Raw genomic sequence first — 16,209 nt, forward strand, 5'->3', positions numbered from 1 at the left:
CGTGTACTGTATGCATACACACGTCTAAATGGCAAAAAACAGAAGGAAAAATGTTTGCAAAGTCTCTTCTTCCCCAATGCCATTTCCCCACACTACAGACATCCCATTATATTTCATCATCGTATGAATGTTGCAACATTTTCTCTTCCTAAAATGGCACACCCAAAATCCCTTTAACAACCACATTTTGAGGGCTGCAGAGGTTTTAGTCCTCCTATAGTCAGTGGTTATGTTTTTTAAACTCTCTATAAAACAATGTATTTGCCAGTGTTATAGAATAGTTACTTTTTGGCTAGTTTAACCCTTATAACAAACTGGTTCTTTGACCAGGTAGTCCATGGCACAGTTGGACCATGATTTGTGTTTAGGCTCTCAGGTAAACAGCATCACAAACACATCTTCAGCCCAGTATGATGCTGAAAGATGTTTACTTCAACAAAGCCTTAATGCAGTGTAACATCATTACCTCACATGTGGGTTAGTGTAAATTTCTTAAAGAAACTTCAACATTTTAGACATGATATCAAAAATCTGCAGGTCTAAACTGCTCCTGCTGTAGTTTCCCTTGCCCATAATTTGCCCAGGTTGGACTGTAACTGTATGTCCTGCAGCTCTACAACTGGATGGAAACTCAAAGTGCTTCAGCTCACAAGATATAGGACCGATAGCTTTATAAACAATGCATTACCCTCTCTATGCATGAGAGAAGCAGAGGGTCGAGCCCCTTGGGTTAATGCACTGGTAATTGGTCTTGAATTTCTGAGGAGGAAGATGCATCAGCATCTAATGCAAAGTTCACAACAGTTCTGTCACTTTTTACTGATGCACAAATACATATAAAAAAAAATATTCAAAATATTATTTGTGGATTTTCAGTGTAAGGAATGCCTGTGAAATTTACTTGACATGTTCAAACCTAGTCAGAAATCAATAAGACTTCATGTAGCATGATTGTTTTTTTGAAGGTAAGATAAACATGCAGATGTACCAACACACACACACACACACACACACACACACACACAGACACACGTTGCTGCCAGTATTAAAGTAGTAGATGGAAATTATGTTTGGAAAACTGGTTGTGTGCGTCATTGACTCCTGCTAAGAACACTGGGTAATCTGTTTTGGTGGCCTTCATTCAAAAATCCCCTCATGGTCAAATGAGGAAGGAAATGTGAAAGCAAAGAGAATTAAAGCCCTGCTGAACATTATATTTGTTCTGAACCTGTGACTGTTGATGATTCGGACACTTGGAAAATTTGAAAGCAAGATTTTTACTATTTCTTATGCTCGATTTGATCATTCTAAAATTGTGTTTTATAAGAAGTCCAATAAATGTAGCAAAAGCAAACACAGATAGCAAAAAGTACTTAAAAAGATAGACTGCAACATTAATTTAGGTTGCTTTGTTTTTTACTTTACGAAAATATGTTTCATACAAATTGTTTACCATCTTAACTACAGCGATCATCTTAACACGTCTACAGACATAAATGTGAAATAGATAGACTGTGACAGAATACAGCAAGAATGTGAGTGAGGAATCAATTGGTAACTTCTTATCTGCAGTTTAGTGATTTTTCGTGTTAACCTCAACATTTAATACCCAAAACTGTCGCAATCGACTCAACACAGCTCCGTAGCTACAAAACAAGGCTGTTTGTTGAAAATGTGACAACTAGGAGATACAAAGTTTTCACTTAACAACATCAGTACAAGTTTCTTTTTTCATGGTGTCAGGTTACATGTTGAACAGTCGAGCCAGTCACAATGTCCAGTCAAGGAAACCTGCTTTAAAGGAATGGGATGAAATGAGACAGTAGCGGGTATGGGAGATCACAGCGTTTTAAGTGCTGGCAGTTTTCCTTGTCCATTTGGCCACTACACGCCATGGGAAATATGTTTATTAGCTCTATTGTTTGTAGTGTTGTTTATACATGGGGTGTTTACTCATGACACAATCCATCAGTTCAAGTCAACAAGAGCTGTGCATGCTGTTCTGTGTGCTGAACTGAAAAGGAAAGCATGACCAGCAGGCTCAAACCAGCACTGAACTGGTCGAGGTCTGGAGCATTCAGCAGATTTAATACTTGCAAGAGGGCTGAACGTGTCACAGGAGTCCAGCAGTGTGTCTTTAAGTCACGTTTACACATATATGAAACTGTAAGGACACTTCCCTGATCTCACATTCATATAGAGTTTGTTCTCTCTAACTTGGGTCTGTTCTGCACAAGGGTACGTGTGTCAACATGTCTTGGCCATGTACTGAATCTCTGTTGAGCTCTTATACAAAAAGCTGACTAAACAGCATATGAGCTGATGGTGACAGAGCAGGTTTAATGCATCAATCACCACGACTGGAAGAGACAGGTCAATCTTCAGGGCAATTCCCCTTTTTTTTCTTCCTTCTTTCAGTCTTCCTCTCCTGCTTATAGTGTTACACTCAAAGGTTCCAGTGTAACTAGCAAAATTGATTTCAAATCTGTTCCACCCGAGACACACTTTATCCTACTTTCATGGTATATGAACATCTTCCAAAGCAAATATCAGGAGCAGTCAGTTAAGTGCTTTTTTGAGAGCAGAGTGTAATCAGCCGTAGTGTGGTTTTGGATAGTCGACATCACACTTTCTCAAAGGGGAACATATGTTTCTCTTGTCCTTTCTTTTCCCGTTTTGTTGTCGTCTTCTTCTTCAGTCCACTGACGCCCCCTCCGTGCTCCTCGGCTTGTCTGTTCTGGGGCCAGGACATGGCCAGAGTTTCAGAGGCAGTCTTAGCTCCAGGACTTCCACCCTCAACCGCCTCCTCGTCAGACGAAAGCCCACCAGTCCCCTCTCCTTGAGCGAGGCTGCCCAAACCCTGGTTCTTCTTGCCGTAGCGCTGTTTAAGCCGCTCTCTGATCAGCAGCCCCTTCACCAGCAGAGTCCAGTTAGAGGTTGCCCTCTTTTCTCTTTTCTGGAAAGAAGTGAAGAAAAGGTGTTGCGTTGTGTTGGTGCCCAGCAGGTTTTAAAAACTGGTTTTGCTTTAACTTGAAAGTTGGCCGATTCATGATAACTTATGCTCTGACCTTTTTGATTAATCAGTCATGCATGTCATTGAACGAGTTAAAAAACACACACACACACACACACACACACACACACACACACACACACACCTCTCTCTCCTTCTGTTTCTGAAGCTCTTGATCTTCCACCCAGGCCGCTCGGAGAATCTCCTCATGCTCCTCACACACAATGTATCCGTCAGTCCTGAAACAAAGTGAAAAAAATATTATTTTTTTCCATGAATTCAACATGTTTTTATAACCACTGCTTTGATTTTCGGACTTTCTTAGTAGTAGTTGAGGTAACTATAGACTTACTTTGAGGTGTTTGATCATTTTGAATATTCACACCAAACTATGCAACAGAACAAATAGAAAGAACGACAAAAGGGATTTTCCTGAGTACCTAACAGAACTATAGTAACAGCAAAAAAAGATAAAACAAATCGACTGGAACTGTATCAGAAGTTTTCTGACAATATGTGTAACGTACTTATTTAAGAACAGTAAAGCTGAAATTAGTGAGCAACTGTTGTAGCTTTGATATAAAAAAATTAAGCATTAAAAGCCATAGTCAACAATAAACTACTATTTGCATAAAAAAAAAAAATTCAGACACAATGAATACAGTGCAGCTATTAAGAGACAAAAGCCACTGACAGGCTTCTGTACTGATGACATTCGTCTACTTCCTTGTGTTTAACTGATCCCTTCCCAGCTGGGGGTTCAAATCGTGTTGTCTTACACAGCGTGTGAGTATCCTCCATGGAAGTCAAAGCCTGTAACTGCGGGGGCGGCGTCGAGGTCTAGCTTCCTGGCCACGCGGTGCAGGTTGGGCAGCTTGAGGTGAACACAACCCACCGGCAACATACAGGGCTTAAAGAGGTAGACGTTTCCGTAGTCGTTACGGGGAACCTGAAGGAAACAGACACAGAAAACATGTAAAAAAAAAAACCTGTTGGAAAACTTTCAGCTTTGGTAACTTGATGTGATGTGCATGAGTGACTATTTGTCACCTCTGATTCCTTAACACGCATTCACAGTTTCTTCTTAAATTATTGGTCGTTTATGAAATATGTGTTCCATTTTGTCTGCTGCATCCTAATATTTGCCACCACAGTGACCTCGATTCCTTACAGTTATAAGACAGTTACCTTCCCATCCACAGCTAAAGGTGGCTGGTAGTCTTCAGTCTGCCATTCTCCAAACAGAGCCAGGTCATTCTCATTCTTTGCCTCAGACGCCATCCTGGCCTTACGGGAACGATTAGAGAAGCCCTTCACCATCTGAAAGAAAGCAGCACAGAGGCATGTCTTATCATCTACTCAGTTCAAATCATACAACAACCGAACACAGTGATTTGAATGTTATGTTGTTCAGTGTGTAGCTGGTTTTGCATGGCTCACAAAAACAGTTTTTATCAAGTTTTAGATCCAGAGGCAATGATAACTGTGCCCTGCTATAAAGATTGAACGATATGCAAAAGAACTATCTGATCCGTGTGACAGAGAATATATTTGACCATCAGAGGGAAGTGCTGCATATCATGAGTTGCTTGTCTGAAAATCTGTCTACAATGCAGAAAAACAAGTACGTTTCCTCTCAAAACTAAATAATACGCTACACAGTGATGTAAAACCTGCTCTGTTGAACTCTCAATGCAATTGTTTGCCTACAAATTATACATTGGACGTCGATTGTCATTTTTTACAGCTCAAATCAACAAAACCTCATCCAGTTTAATATTAGGAGGAAATCTATGATGGAGGAGTGGTGCTTTATTTACATTTAAATGAGTAGATTGTAACCAAGTTTTCATTCTGTGGTGAACATCATGAAGTTGTTCCTCTTTTTTTGTCAAGTCAACGAATCATGTAAATCAAAACTGTCAGCAGAGTCTAGAGGAGATTGAGTTTGAAGGGAATGAAAGCCAACACAGACGCAAACTATAAGAAGAGAAGGTGGATGGAAGAGGGAAAAAAACAAGAGAAACAAATAAGACATTTGAGAGTTGTATTCTCTCTCACCTTGTATGGTTCCTCTCCTAGTCTGACAGTTCGTGCTTCTTTCAGCCACGTGTCTTTGGAGTGGAGGGTGTGCACACAATCCCTGAATAGAGAGAAGATTTACACATAATAAGAATAACGAGAAATTGTTTTATTTATCATGCAGAAATTCTTGTTTGTTCAAGAATGTAATGTTCTGCTCTTGGCTTTAGCCCAGCACAGACTCACTGTCTTTTGGTTGTATTTAAAGATGTCTTTTGATTCATTTCATTAAGTGTGAACAGCGCCTAACAAACATCAACCATCAACAACAAAGGTAGATGGAATTCACAGCTAGCTGATCAATATCCGCAGATGGATACAACGGCTTCAAGCACAAGACGTTATCTGTAATCAAACAGCACCATCAGGTGGACACTGATGCTCAAAACAGGTCGACATTAGCTGTGTCCCGATTGAGCTGATGTCCCAGCGCACGCAGCCAATGAATCACACAATGAGCTGATCTAACCTCCCAAAGATCAAAACTCATGCAACATTCAGATGCTTTTTTCTCAACCCGTAAAATAAAATACACAGCCACTGACTTCACTACAAATAAGAGGTCTGCCACTTTCCCTTTCATAGTCTTTTACAAATCAGAATTCCCAGATTAGAATCTACATAGCGTGTCATGCAGCGTTAAGTTATCGACTTAAATGTATATTGTTTTACTACTGACCTGGAGTACACCGGCTCGCCCCTGCAGTATCCCAGTACAGTGGCTGTTGAGGGGTAGACAGCTTCATATTTCAGCAGGTGTCTCTTTAAGGCGTACAGTGGGTGGTTCTTATACTCCCCGACTGAGATGGGCAGCGGTTTGTTCAGCAGCTTGTTCTGGAGCTAGGAGGCCAAATATGGGGAAAATACAGAGAGAAGATGTTTGGTATTAAATGTATCATGTTGAACCAGTTTAGAGAATATGAAGGTCTTTGTGCACAAAGAGAGATCTTTTAGAAACTGAATTGAGCTCAAGTTTTCACTTCAGTAGGCAAAGAGATCAAATGTTTTCATGCTTTGGATCAGACTATACTCTGATCTCATCCATTTGTTGGTCCAGAACTGCATAAGACACAATAAAATACACAATATTCTCTGTGATTATTGCACCACCTATGAAAAAAAAAGAATGTATCTCTAAAAAATTAAAAAATTAGAGTAATAAATAAGTTTCTGTGTGCTTGAGATGTGTTGGAGGTTGAATGTATGTGTATGTCTTTAGATCTGTCTCTTTTGTCCAGTCAGCCTGTCTGTCTGCATGACTACATGTCTGTCTGTCTCACCTCCTTGTCCTCTTGTAGGTCCCTGTCGTACTCGGGTCCCAGAAAAGGCTCGAGTGTTTCCTCCCACCATTCTTCATCCACCCGCCTCTTCCTGGACGACGTCATCCAGGTGGGGTCGTACTTCCTTCCCAGGTCCTTCAAAAATCCGTCCCCGTCCACCGACACCACATACGTCAGCGGCGCTGTTGCATTCTGGGAGCAGAGGTGAGGCATCCCAACGCCGTGCTCCACATCCACGCAAACCCAGGAAGAACTTTTGTCCAGATACACCTCCAACCACTCATCCGCTCCAGGTCCCTGCTTCTTTTTCCCACTCCTTCGCTTTGTTCCATTGCTCGTCGTTCCTTCTCCCTCATCTTCTTGTTCCTCCTCATCCTCCCACTCCTCTTCCTCCTCTTTTACCTGTTTTTTCGCTCCACCACTCCTTCTCTTTGGAGCTGCGGTGTTCTTGCTCTTGGTCTCTTTGGCTTTACTCTTCCCTTTTCCCTTCTTCTTTGTTGATTTAGCCCCACTCTCTGAATCCGCACTGTCCTCCTCATCACTGGTCACCTGAAATTCTTCCTCATCGCTAAGCCCCTCCCCGTCACTGTTGCTCTCCTCCTTGTAGCTGACTTTTGAGGCAATGCTGCGGCGTTTTGAGTTCTTTGGCCTCTGCCCTCCTGATGTTATAGTCTTCTCCTCTTCCTTGGCATCCTCCTCCTTTATTTCACTCCTCTTTGCTTTCTTTCCTCCTCTTTCTCCTTTGGTTTTCCCTCCTCCTGCCGGTCTCTTGGTGCCAGGAGAGACCTTCTGCTCAGGGGAGCTGGTCTTGGAGGTATCCTGGCTTGTGTTGCTCTTTCCAGCACCAGCAGATGTTTTTGCCCCTTTGCCCTGGAGAAAGGACAAAAAGCAAATTAGATTACGTGTATAAGAACACAAATACGAGCCAATTAAATAATGTGTAATCAGTCTGTGACGAAGATATAAGAAGAGGCAATAGTTTGTAGAGAGGTTATTTTTGTCCCTCCACTGATCAGCTTTTTTAAAGTGAAATTAAACTGTTGAAACATTTTAACAGACATAACTTCTGAAGAGTGTAGACCACTGATATCCATTCCAGGTGTACCAAAGGGTAAATATTGAACCATTAAACCATAATGCTGTATGAATCACATTTGTACAGAGTTCAGCCTTTGACAGTGTGGCTGCTGCAATTATATCAGCATCCTCTAAAGGGCTCAGTAACAGATTGTCAGTATACCTTGGCTGAAGGAGGTTTGAAAGGAATCGCCTGCAAAGAAAGAACCAATCGGCAGAAGAGCTGAAGAGACCTCAGGACCAACAGGAACAGCTGCAGGAAACACAAAACACACAGGAGTGTGTGAATTATTTTATATATTCAATTTATAGAGGGACTTTGTACAATATTAAACATAAATGTGGCCATTTGATGCATTGTACCAGAGTTATCTTAGAGCTAATTTAAATCTGCAGTTATTTCATTCACTTTATTCAACCTTTGAAACTCAAACACTGCATTTTACTTTATGAAATGTACTAGTTTTGTGCCAAAATACCAACATGAGTCATTTCCTGGTGGTTTCTGGCTGACAGGCTGGCCAGCCGTCTCTCCAGCAGGCCGCGGGGCTCCTGACGCTCCTCATAGGGAAGACTGGGGTTGAGCGTGAACGTTGCTCTAAACCTAGAAGGGAAGAAGAGAGAGAAAAACGGAAATAAAAAAAACAGTGGTGCTTACACCTAGTTAATCATAACTGATGAGTTGAGATTAGTGACTCTGGAGCTTCAGGCACCACTAAACAAGTCAGATTTCATATTTTACAAGCACACACCATTTGAGCAGTCCGGAGAGGTAGTTTTGGTCGATGCGTTCCTTGGCGACCATGCCGTAGTGGGCGGGCAGCAGTGACAGAGTGATGGCCAGCAGGTCTGGTTCACTGCACAGACGGTTGCGGAACATCCCACCAGCTATCAAGCACATGAGGTGGACCTGAGAGACCAATAAGAGGTTTGTAATGACTGAAATCCCACAGTGGTGACTTCAAATCAGACAGGATTCGGAAAGAGCGTTAAAGTGAACGGCTGGGTACAATCTGTGTGTTTTCACCTTGTGTGTGTCTATTAGCAGGTCCTTCTGGTATCGGTTCATCATCCGTCTCAGATATGACTCAAACTCCGCCTTCCTCTTTTGCCTGGCCAGTACGAAATTATGATTATTAGAGTTAAGTAATACAAATAAAATAATAAGTAACACTTTTGAAAAATAATCTTTCATATGTATCTTCAGTATATAAACATGCACAAACATCCACTTACCTTTTTCTGACTTCTGGGGTCTCGATCTCTATCTCAACTGACTGAGAGGGCAGTATGGGTTCTGGTGGTCCAACTGGACCCAGCGGCTCCTCCAGCTCTGATCAGCACAACACACACTCAATGATTTTGTCACTTTCGTTTGCCTCTTTCCTCCAAACATGCTATGCCCCTTATAAAAACAATATTCTCCCACTTTCTCACTTTGCAATTAAATAATAATAATAATAACAACAATACATTGCGCTGTTTTCTACTAATCTGTCACTTACCTTCCACTTCCTCCCAATCATCATCGTCATCCTCCTCACTGTCCTCCTCCTCTTCTTCTTCTTTTTCCTCTTCTTTCTCTGTTTTCTTGGCGTTCACTCTAACCGTAGGTGGTGGTGAGGTCACCATGTCAAAGTCATCCTCACTATCAGTCTTCTCCTCCTTCACTGGTGACTGGAAGTATTTACTGGCTTTGACAGTAGTGGCTGTTGTGGACGTTGCTTGTTTTTTGGAGGACCGTGGTTTGGGTTTGACCTTCCTCTCAAGCTTCTCCTCTTCCCCTGTCATGCCATTACCTGGAGGGACAGATGGAGGGAAATGGTTTAAAGCTGCTGTGAGTAAAAAGACGGTAGTTTCATTTGCATCCTTATACTTGTCACTTTTGGCCTCTTACAGTCTAAACTGTTATAATTTAAAGCTGCTATATTTAGAATCAATGAAGCTCAACCATATTAATGCAAACCAGAAGTTTAATCAGCCTAAACAAGCACGATCCCCATCACAGACTATCTTGCCGTTTTATATTGTGAGCCCTGGGGAAACACTCAAGAAGAAATGTGTTTAGAAATAGTGAAGTGGTGCTGTTTTTAGTCCATACAAGATGGAGCTCAAGCTTTAGAGTTTCTGGCGAGAGGTCACAGGATCAAAGATCGTTTTCTAGATTAAAAGCCAAAGATAAGTAAACACTAATAAAAAGAAATCAAACAGAACAGTGGTGGTTGTTGAGGTCCCCTTCACAAAAAGAAGCAGAGCGGTTTATGAGAATCATAGTTAATGAATCACTTGTCATAAGACATGAAAGGCAGGCTACCGATCATCTCAACCATAGCCTCATTTGTTGAGCATGCAGCTTGGTATCAATAATGCTGCAGCTCAGACACAATAGAAAGAGCATATTTGCATAATGCCGCCGCTGCTGCTAGACTTTCTGAATTAAGTACAGCTTAGCCTAATGTGCATTCAAAAAATGTGACAAGAGCAGAGAGACGGATACAGAAGTACTTGAATTAAGACATACAAGCAAAGTGAGAGAGGCAGACAGACCAGCTGGATTAAGATACACTAATGTAACACGCAGTCACTGATGGATGAGATTGATGCAAATTAAGGTGCATGATTTAAACAGACACACACTCAGGACAGAAATAGTCCTTTGGTCTCAAGCTTACTGAAAGTAAAAAACAAAACATGGTTCATGTTTTGATGAAGTGGAGCACAGATGTGTATCTGTGCCAGCAGATCCACTCCAGTGACCTGGCACATCACCCGTACATGCACCTGCACTCTGGTTGCATGAAAAGTGTGTATTTGGCGGAAACAATAACAAAACAAGCCGTATGTATGTATGAACACAACTGAAACGACACTGAAAATGTGTGCATTTTCCACCGTTAAAGCAATTTACAAAGATGAACGCCACATGATGAGGTCTTAATAAGATTGGTGAATTCTCTCCAAATGAATCATTGCTCTTTAGGGCTGAACTGTTAGAAAAGTTTTATGATAATATACTCGTAAATGTTATTATCTCACAAAATGTTGTGTCCAAATGAATTATTCCCAAAAATGTGTGGTTAAAAAACAAGGGGTTGTGTTTTAGCATATGTGAAGACTTTTGTCTGATGACAGCTTTTGTATGACAGGTTACAACAAAAAAATGTATTGAATTAAACTATGTTTTGTCACAATTTATAAATATATTGGGAAAATATATCAGTTTGTAGCCGATGTTACAGTCATTGATCTGTATCACTGAACCAACACAACCAACATAAATTATAATGACAGTGTAGGCTCCATGATTTCATGTGATAACTCCAGTCTATATTGATCTTAGCGTTACAGTCATATACTAACAATCTAACAGAATGCATTTAGAAGGAGATATAAAGTGTATTCTTATTCAAATCAAGTAACTTTATATTATCCACAAACTCGGAGTTACTCAGTCACATAAACATAGTCACTACTGCACTAGTTAGCAAGCTAAATGTGGGTTTCCTATTCATTTCTGGAGGCAAACACATCATTTGCAGCAAAAAGGGAGGAAAATAATTTATTAGCAATGAATTTCTCAGTAAATAGCAGGACTTTTCATACCTGCATCCTTCTTCTTCCCTCTAGCTTTCGCCCCGCTGCTCTTCTCCTTCAGCACCTGCTTCAGTTTCTTTGTAACGCTGTCGGCCTCAGTCACTGCACACTCTCTCCGCTTCGCCATGTCGCCTTTCTGTCCCTTCCTCAAACTTTTACAAAGCAAAATGTATTTCTTTAAATATTGTTTGGCAAAACTAGACCGGCGGAAGTCCCTCAGCTCTGCACATGGTGTTGTGTAAAGGCGAGGAAACTGCAGTTATTCAACATTTCACTCAGCAGCTTTCATAACACAAGAGACTGCACTCCGGTTGTTTTGGTGGGCAGGACTCTGACGTCACGTCCGCTCCTTCGTCTTCTTCTCCGCCGCTAATTGCAGTAGCGCCAAGCGGCACAATGTACCTTCTTAAACCCCCAACATCTGTATTTTCATTTTGACACGCACACAAACTTTCTTTCTTGTCTCTGCCGCTTTCTTAACTGAAGGGCAGCCTTACACATATTGTGTGGCGTGTTCTTGAGCGATGTAATACCATACTTTGGACACTGAGCGGCGGTGTTGTGCTATATGCGAGGTGTGGCGTGCCACCGAGGAAGCCATTGTCTCTGTTCCAGCTCCACACACTCCAGATATTAAAAATGTCATCTTGAGCTGTTACAGTTTTTGCAGTGACACATTAATAACTACATTCATGGGGTTTCATGAAAAGAGACAGTCATGGTGGGCGGTTACACAACTGTCTGGCAACAATAGGTTTGTTTTTATTTCTGAAGCACTCAGACAGATGCATACAAGATTAGTCCGACAATAACAAAACTGTCTATACATCCACATTGCCAAAGCCAGCAGGCATCAAAGGCCGTTGAAAGATTTTGCACATTTCATCTGATTTAGCACTAATCGTCTACCATTCCTGCTAACCATTTTAAGCATATGCAATAAACTCAGTTTTGTAGTTTCCTTTGAGCACCTGAACAGGCCATTTTACTGATTTAAGCCCACCTTTTTAAAAATCAGTCTCCTGCATGACCACATTATGATAATACATCTTTATCATAATGTGTTTTTGCCATAGATAAAATGGACCTAATGTTCAATGTGATGGATTACCTGAAGAAAATGTCAGGATTTCAGGAAAATATATTCACACCCCACTGAAGGCTTGAATGGAGCCTTAAATGTGGGAAGAGTGGAAGGTTGAAAAATATTCAGTTCTTTGCGATGGTACGGTTTGAAAAATGGTGTTGCCATATTTAGTGTGGTGTACACTTTACCTAAAGCAATATAAAACCACCAGTAGAGTCCTTTACTGAAGGTCAGAGCCACAGTCCAGTTTAGACAAAAGTACTTATGAGGACCTCATATTAGTCATATATCAGGGATTTGTGGCACTGATTCTGTTGTAATATGAATGTGTATGTGTAGTATGATGGTGAATGGATCCATAGTGTGCACATGAGACCATTAGCCAACATTGGCAGGCAAAATCACTTGGCTTAGTAGCCATAAGTAGTCACAAACAGATTAGTTGCTGTAGGTTTTCACCTATTTCAGATCATCTGATGTAACAGATTTAAGTCTCTATTTCTATTTCAATTCTATTTTACGGCCATTTCACACCATGACAGAAGTGTGATGTTTCATTTTGTTGTTTTGTTCCAGTCTTTCTCTTCATTTTCCATGGAAAATGTGTCCTTTGCTGCTGTGACAAGCCTCTACACTGATGTGATTCTGCTCTGTTATGAAGGTATAATGAATATATTGTTTTGTTTTGAGGCTTTTCTAACTGGAGCATCACAATGTGTCAGCCTCACCTCACTAACAAAACGATTTTCAATTTGATTCACATCGCATTGGCGTAGGTTTCCTCACAATAAGGACTCAGACGTGAGAATGTGGCTGTAGTCTTCTCTCTGTGTGTCAGCCATTTCCTTCCACCCAGTGCATGCTGGGATACTCTCTCCATCCCACTGGGACCCTGAATAAGAATGAATTAAAAGACCGTGACTGAATGAATTCTTTTATTTTGTCATCCTGCACAGGGGGCTGTGTGAAACGAGTTCTGCCTCTTGAATCTGAATCAATTCTGTTTATTTCAGTTCAATTTAATTTTCATTTTGCTTTGATGTGATCCGTATCGATCACGTTGGGATTCTGTGGCAGATGTGCGTGTTTCACTTCAGAGAGCCGTCTGTCAGCTGATACAGTCAGACAGCTTCAGACTGACTCACTGCAGTTGGGGCCTGATGGGACCAAGGGGACCATTTCTGTCCTCAGTGTGTGTGTGTGTGTGTTTGTGTGTGTGTATAAAGCATTCACCACACATATGCACACCTATTGCATGCATACGCATAAATGAATGTATGTTTATGTGTGCAGTGCATGTGCATCCATATTTCCGTGTGACTGTGTGACAGGTTTTCGCTTCACGGTCTCCTGCATGTGTGCATGCATTTATTGCCTCCTGTGAGCATGTGGGCTCTTGAGAGTGTTTTTATACATATAGTTGATAGTAGTGTGTGTGTGTGTGTGTGTGTGTGTGTGTGTGTAAGTGTAAGTGTGTGTGTATGTGAGGTGACAGGGCTTGAGTCCATGGTCTAGTGCGCTGTGCTCCCAGCGCGGTGCATGGCTTCCATCCCTATATGAACCATCAGTACAGTCAGATAGGAATAAAAAGCCATACAGCGCACTGGGCATTGGGAAGACTGGATTTTGAGAGCAAGGACACACACACACATGCACAGACACACACACAGAATCAGATGATAGATGGAAAGACATTGAGATAAAATCCCTGAGGGCCTGCAAAACTGGAAAACAGGGTAACAGCAGGTGAAGAGATGAAGACAGAGTGCATATAGAAGACGACACCGTATACTGGGTATCCTGGGAACACTGGGAATACAGCTTCATACTGGACCGAAGGACCGATCAACAGACTGACCAGAGAACACATTGTGTGAGTCAGAGGGAAAAAGCACGAGCATCATGACGGGTGGGTGATGCCAGCCGGTGTTGAGGTGTGGCAACAGGTGTGACATCCACACAGAAAGAACAGAAATGGGCTTTGTATCCCTACATTGTCATCTCGAGGGCAGCTGGATTTCCAACTGTGCAGCTGTCGGCTCTTGATGATCAGACTGAACTATCCTGGTATACAATGTACAAATGATGTGCAGGATTTTTGAATTTGTTAACCGTCTTATTCTAGTCTTTTAGATGGTGCAGTCACCGAAAGTCCCTGTTTGGATGGTGGGTTACAGCACAGGTCCGTCATTTTGCCCTGTGTACACATACTTCTATATCGCTACTACATCACTTTATCTGCCTTTAGTTTTTCATAGGGAACAGATAACACACAGTAGAACAAGTGCTGTCATCTATAGTCCACATACCTGTGCCCCTGGTGGATGTCTAGACCTTCAAAATAAAAGAAAGGAAATGAAACACTCATACGGACAGCTAAAGACAAGAAATGTTACAAAGTTTGTCGAAAATGCAAAAGAATCATCATTTATAAATGGATTTTAGTCCAATTTATTTTGAGGCGTGCACTGTCTAGATAAGCTCTGCACATATTCTAAACTTTAAAGCTAGTGTCAGAGTATTTTTTTTTTATAAAGTCGTTCCAGTTCGAACATGATTGTCCTCTTCAGCTGCAACTTTACATTTTGTTCCAGTGTAAGTCTAGTTGTTAGGATTGAATTAAAAATGAACTTCCTTTAAATAATTTGCTCCACCAACGGGCTCTGTGGCACCTGTTGTCCACCACATGCTGCAAACTCATCCAGATTAACAGTTTTTTTTTTCTTTCTTTCTTTCTTTCTTTCTTTTTTTTTTTTTTTTTTTAAATCAAACTCATTTTTAAACACCTGACAGGGAGAGCGGTGATTTCACATATTTCACAGGACAAAAAACTTGCTTTCCTTTAATCATGAGCGTGGACATCCTCCTCCCTCTGCCACACATGGACGCTTTTTCTCTGGAATATTCCTGAATCACAAGATTTATAAAAGTAGATTATAGAACAGATTGAGACTCGTTAAGAGGGACATTTCTGCAGTAAGGGAGAACATTTTGTGTAAAAAAAGAGTCATGAAATGTAAAATATTCCCTCACTTCTGCCTGTAAGGCATAAGACCCTGCTCTGTCCTGCATTGTTGGGCCCCAAAGCTCCTGGAATGACTTGGAGAAGGACTGAGAATTTGGTAAAAGTGGCTGCATTAGAATTTGCATAAACTCCCCCCAGTATCCCATCAAGTCTGCAGCAGGTATGTTATTATTGTTTTCTACAGAAATAAAGCCTGAGAAACCATTCCCGTCGCTCCTTAAGAGGCTTCACAACTTCAAGGAGCGGATATGAAATAAATCCAATTACCGAGCTGTCAATCAAGGCGCTAATTAGTACGACTCCAGCAGACTAAGTGGCATCAAAGCTGGAAACTCGAAATAGAAATGACGAGAGAGACTCACGCACAAAAAAAACCCCAAAATAAATAATAATAATCAGACAAAACGGGCAAAAATTCTCCCCTGAAAACAACAACTACCGCAAATAAACCTCGTCAGACGCTCCCTCACTCAACCTCTAGACTGGCTGCTGCTATTTCTGGATCGCCACAGACTAGAAACAGCAGCTCGTGAAAGAAAAAAAAAAAAAAAAAAAAAAAAAACATAAAAAGAAGGAGAAGAAGAAGAAGAAGGGAGCATCCAAGCATCCGAGCAGGGACACCGCGGGTCCCTCCTCTCTGCGTCCGGGCTGCTGGAGCTCCTCAGCCCCGCCGGGTGATCCGAGCAAACAGGGTTCAAACAGGTGGGCTTCCAGGCTTGTGATCGCTTCTGCTTGAGGCCTGAGCAATTGTCCAAAATAGTAGTCTGTTCCCTGATCAGTCCTCTTGTCCTGAGAGAAGGGGGTCGGTGATGCTGCCGCTGCCGCCGGTGGATATGTGGAGTTTGATCGCCCCTTTACGCATCTGTGCGTATTTCCATTCAGCGGCAGAAGCAAACCGGCAGAGAGAGAGACAGAGAGAGAGAGAGAGAGAGAGAGAGTGAGTGAGAGTGGAGGGAGGGAGGGAGGTGTGGTGGAAAAGGAGAGAAGGAGGAGGAGGAGGAGGGGGTGAGGTAACAAAAGCCCCTGAGTGAGGAGGAGCCAATGAAAAAAA

General features: G+C 41.7%; 1 protein-coding gene across 2 annotated transcripts; it reads right to left on the reverse strand.

Moving 5' to 3' along the window:
• Positions 1 to 1,398: 1,398 nt before the first annotated feature.
• Positions 1,399 to 11,356, reverse strand: xpc (xeroderma pigmentosum, complementation group C). Of its 2 annotated transcripts, none has more exons than XM_084367893.1 (14): positions 11,056 to 11,356; positions 8,958 to 9,251; positions 8,689 to 8,785; positions 8,480 to 8,564; positions 8,205 to 8,362; positions 7,936 to 8,056; positions 7,616 to 7,705; positions 6,376 to 7,245; positions 5,775 to 5,935; positions 5,075 to 5,156; positions 4,202 to 4,333; positions 3,793 to 3,962; positions 3,159 to 3,252; positions 1,399 to 2,956 (listed from the first exon to the last, which is right to left on the reverse strand). In XM_084367893.1, the coding sequence occupies exons 1-14, from the start codon at positions 11,171 to 11,173 to the stop codon at positions 2,624 to 2,626; spliced, it is 2,805 nt and encodes a 934-aa protein (XP_084224019.1). In that variant the 5' UTR covers positions 11,174 to 11,356; the 3' UTR covers positions 1,399 to 2,623. The 2 variants fall into 2 exon arrangements, with proteins under 2 accessions (XP_084224019.1, XP_084224020.1); XM_084367894.1 differs by lacking the exon at positions 1,399 to 2,956 and adding an exon at positions 3,366 to 3,402.
• Between the last annotated feature and the right edge of the window lie 4,853 nt (positions 11,357 to 16,209).

This window comes from Pagrus pagrus (genome assembly GCF_965226575.1).
Source record: "Pagrus pagrus genome assembly, chromosome: 11".
NCBI lineage: Eukaryota > Metazoa > Chordata > Actinopteri > Spariformes > Sparidae > Pagrus > Pagrus pagrus.

Bases quoted from the DNA above. Each gene is read 5' to 3' on its own strand.
- xpc (XM_084367893.1), bottom strand. From the start codon at position 11,173: ATGGCGAAGCGGAGAGAGTGTGCAGTGACTGAGGCCGACAGCGTTACA. The intron at 8,565-8,688 runs GTAAGTGGATGT...CGTACTGGCCAG, and splicing joins ACCCCAGAAGTCAGAAAAAG to GCAAAAGAGGAAGGCGGAGT. The intron at 4,334-5,074 runs GTGAGAGAGAAT...GCTTTCTTTCAG, and splicing joins TAGGAGAGGAACCATACAAG to ATGGTGAAGGGCTTCTCTAA.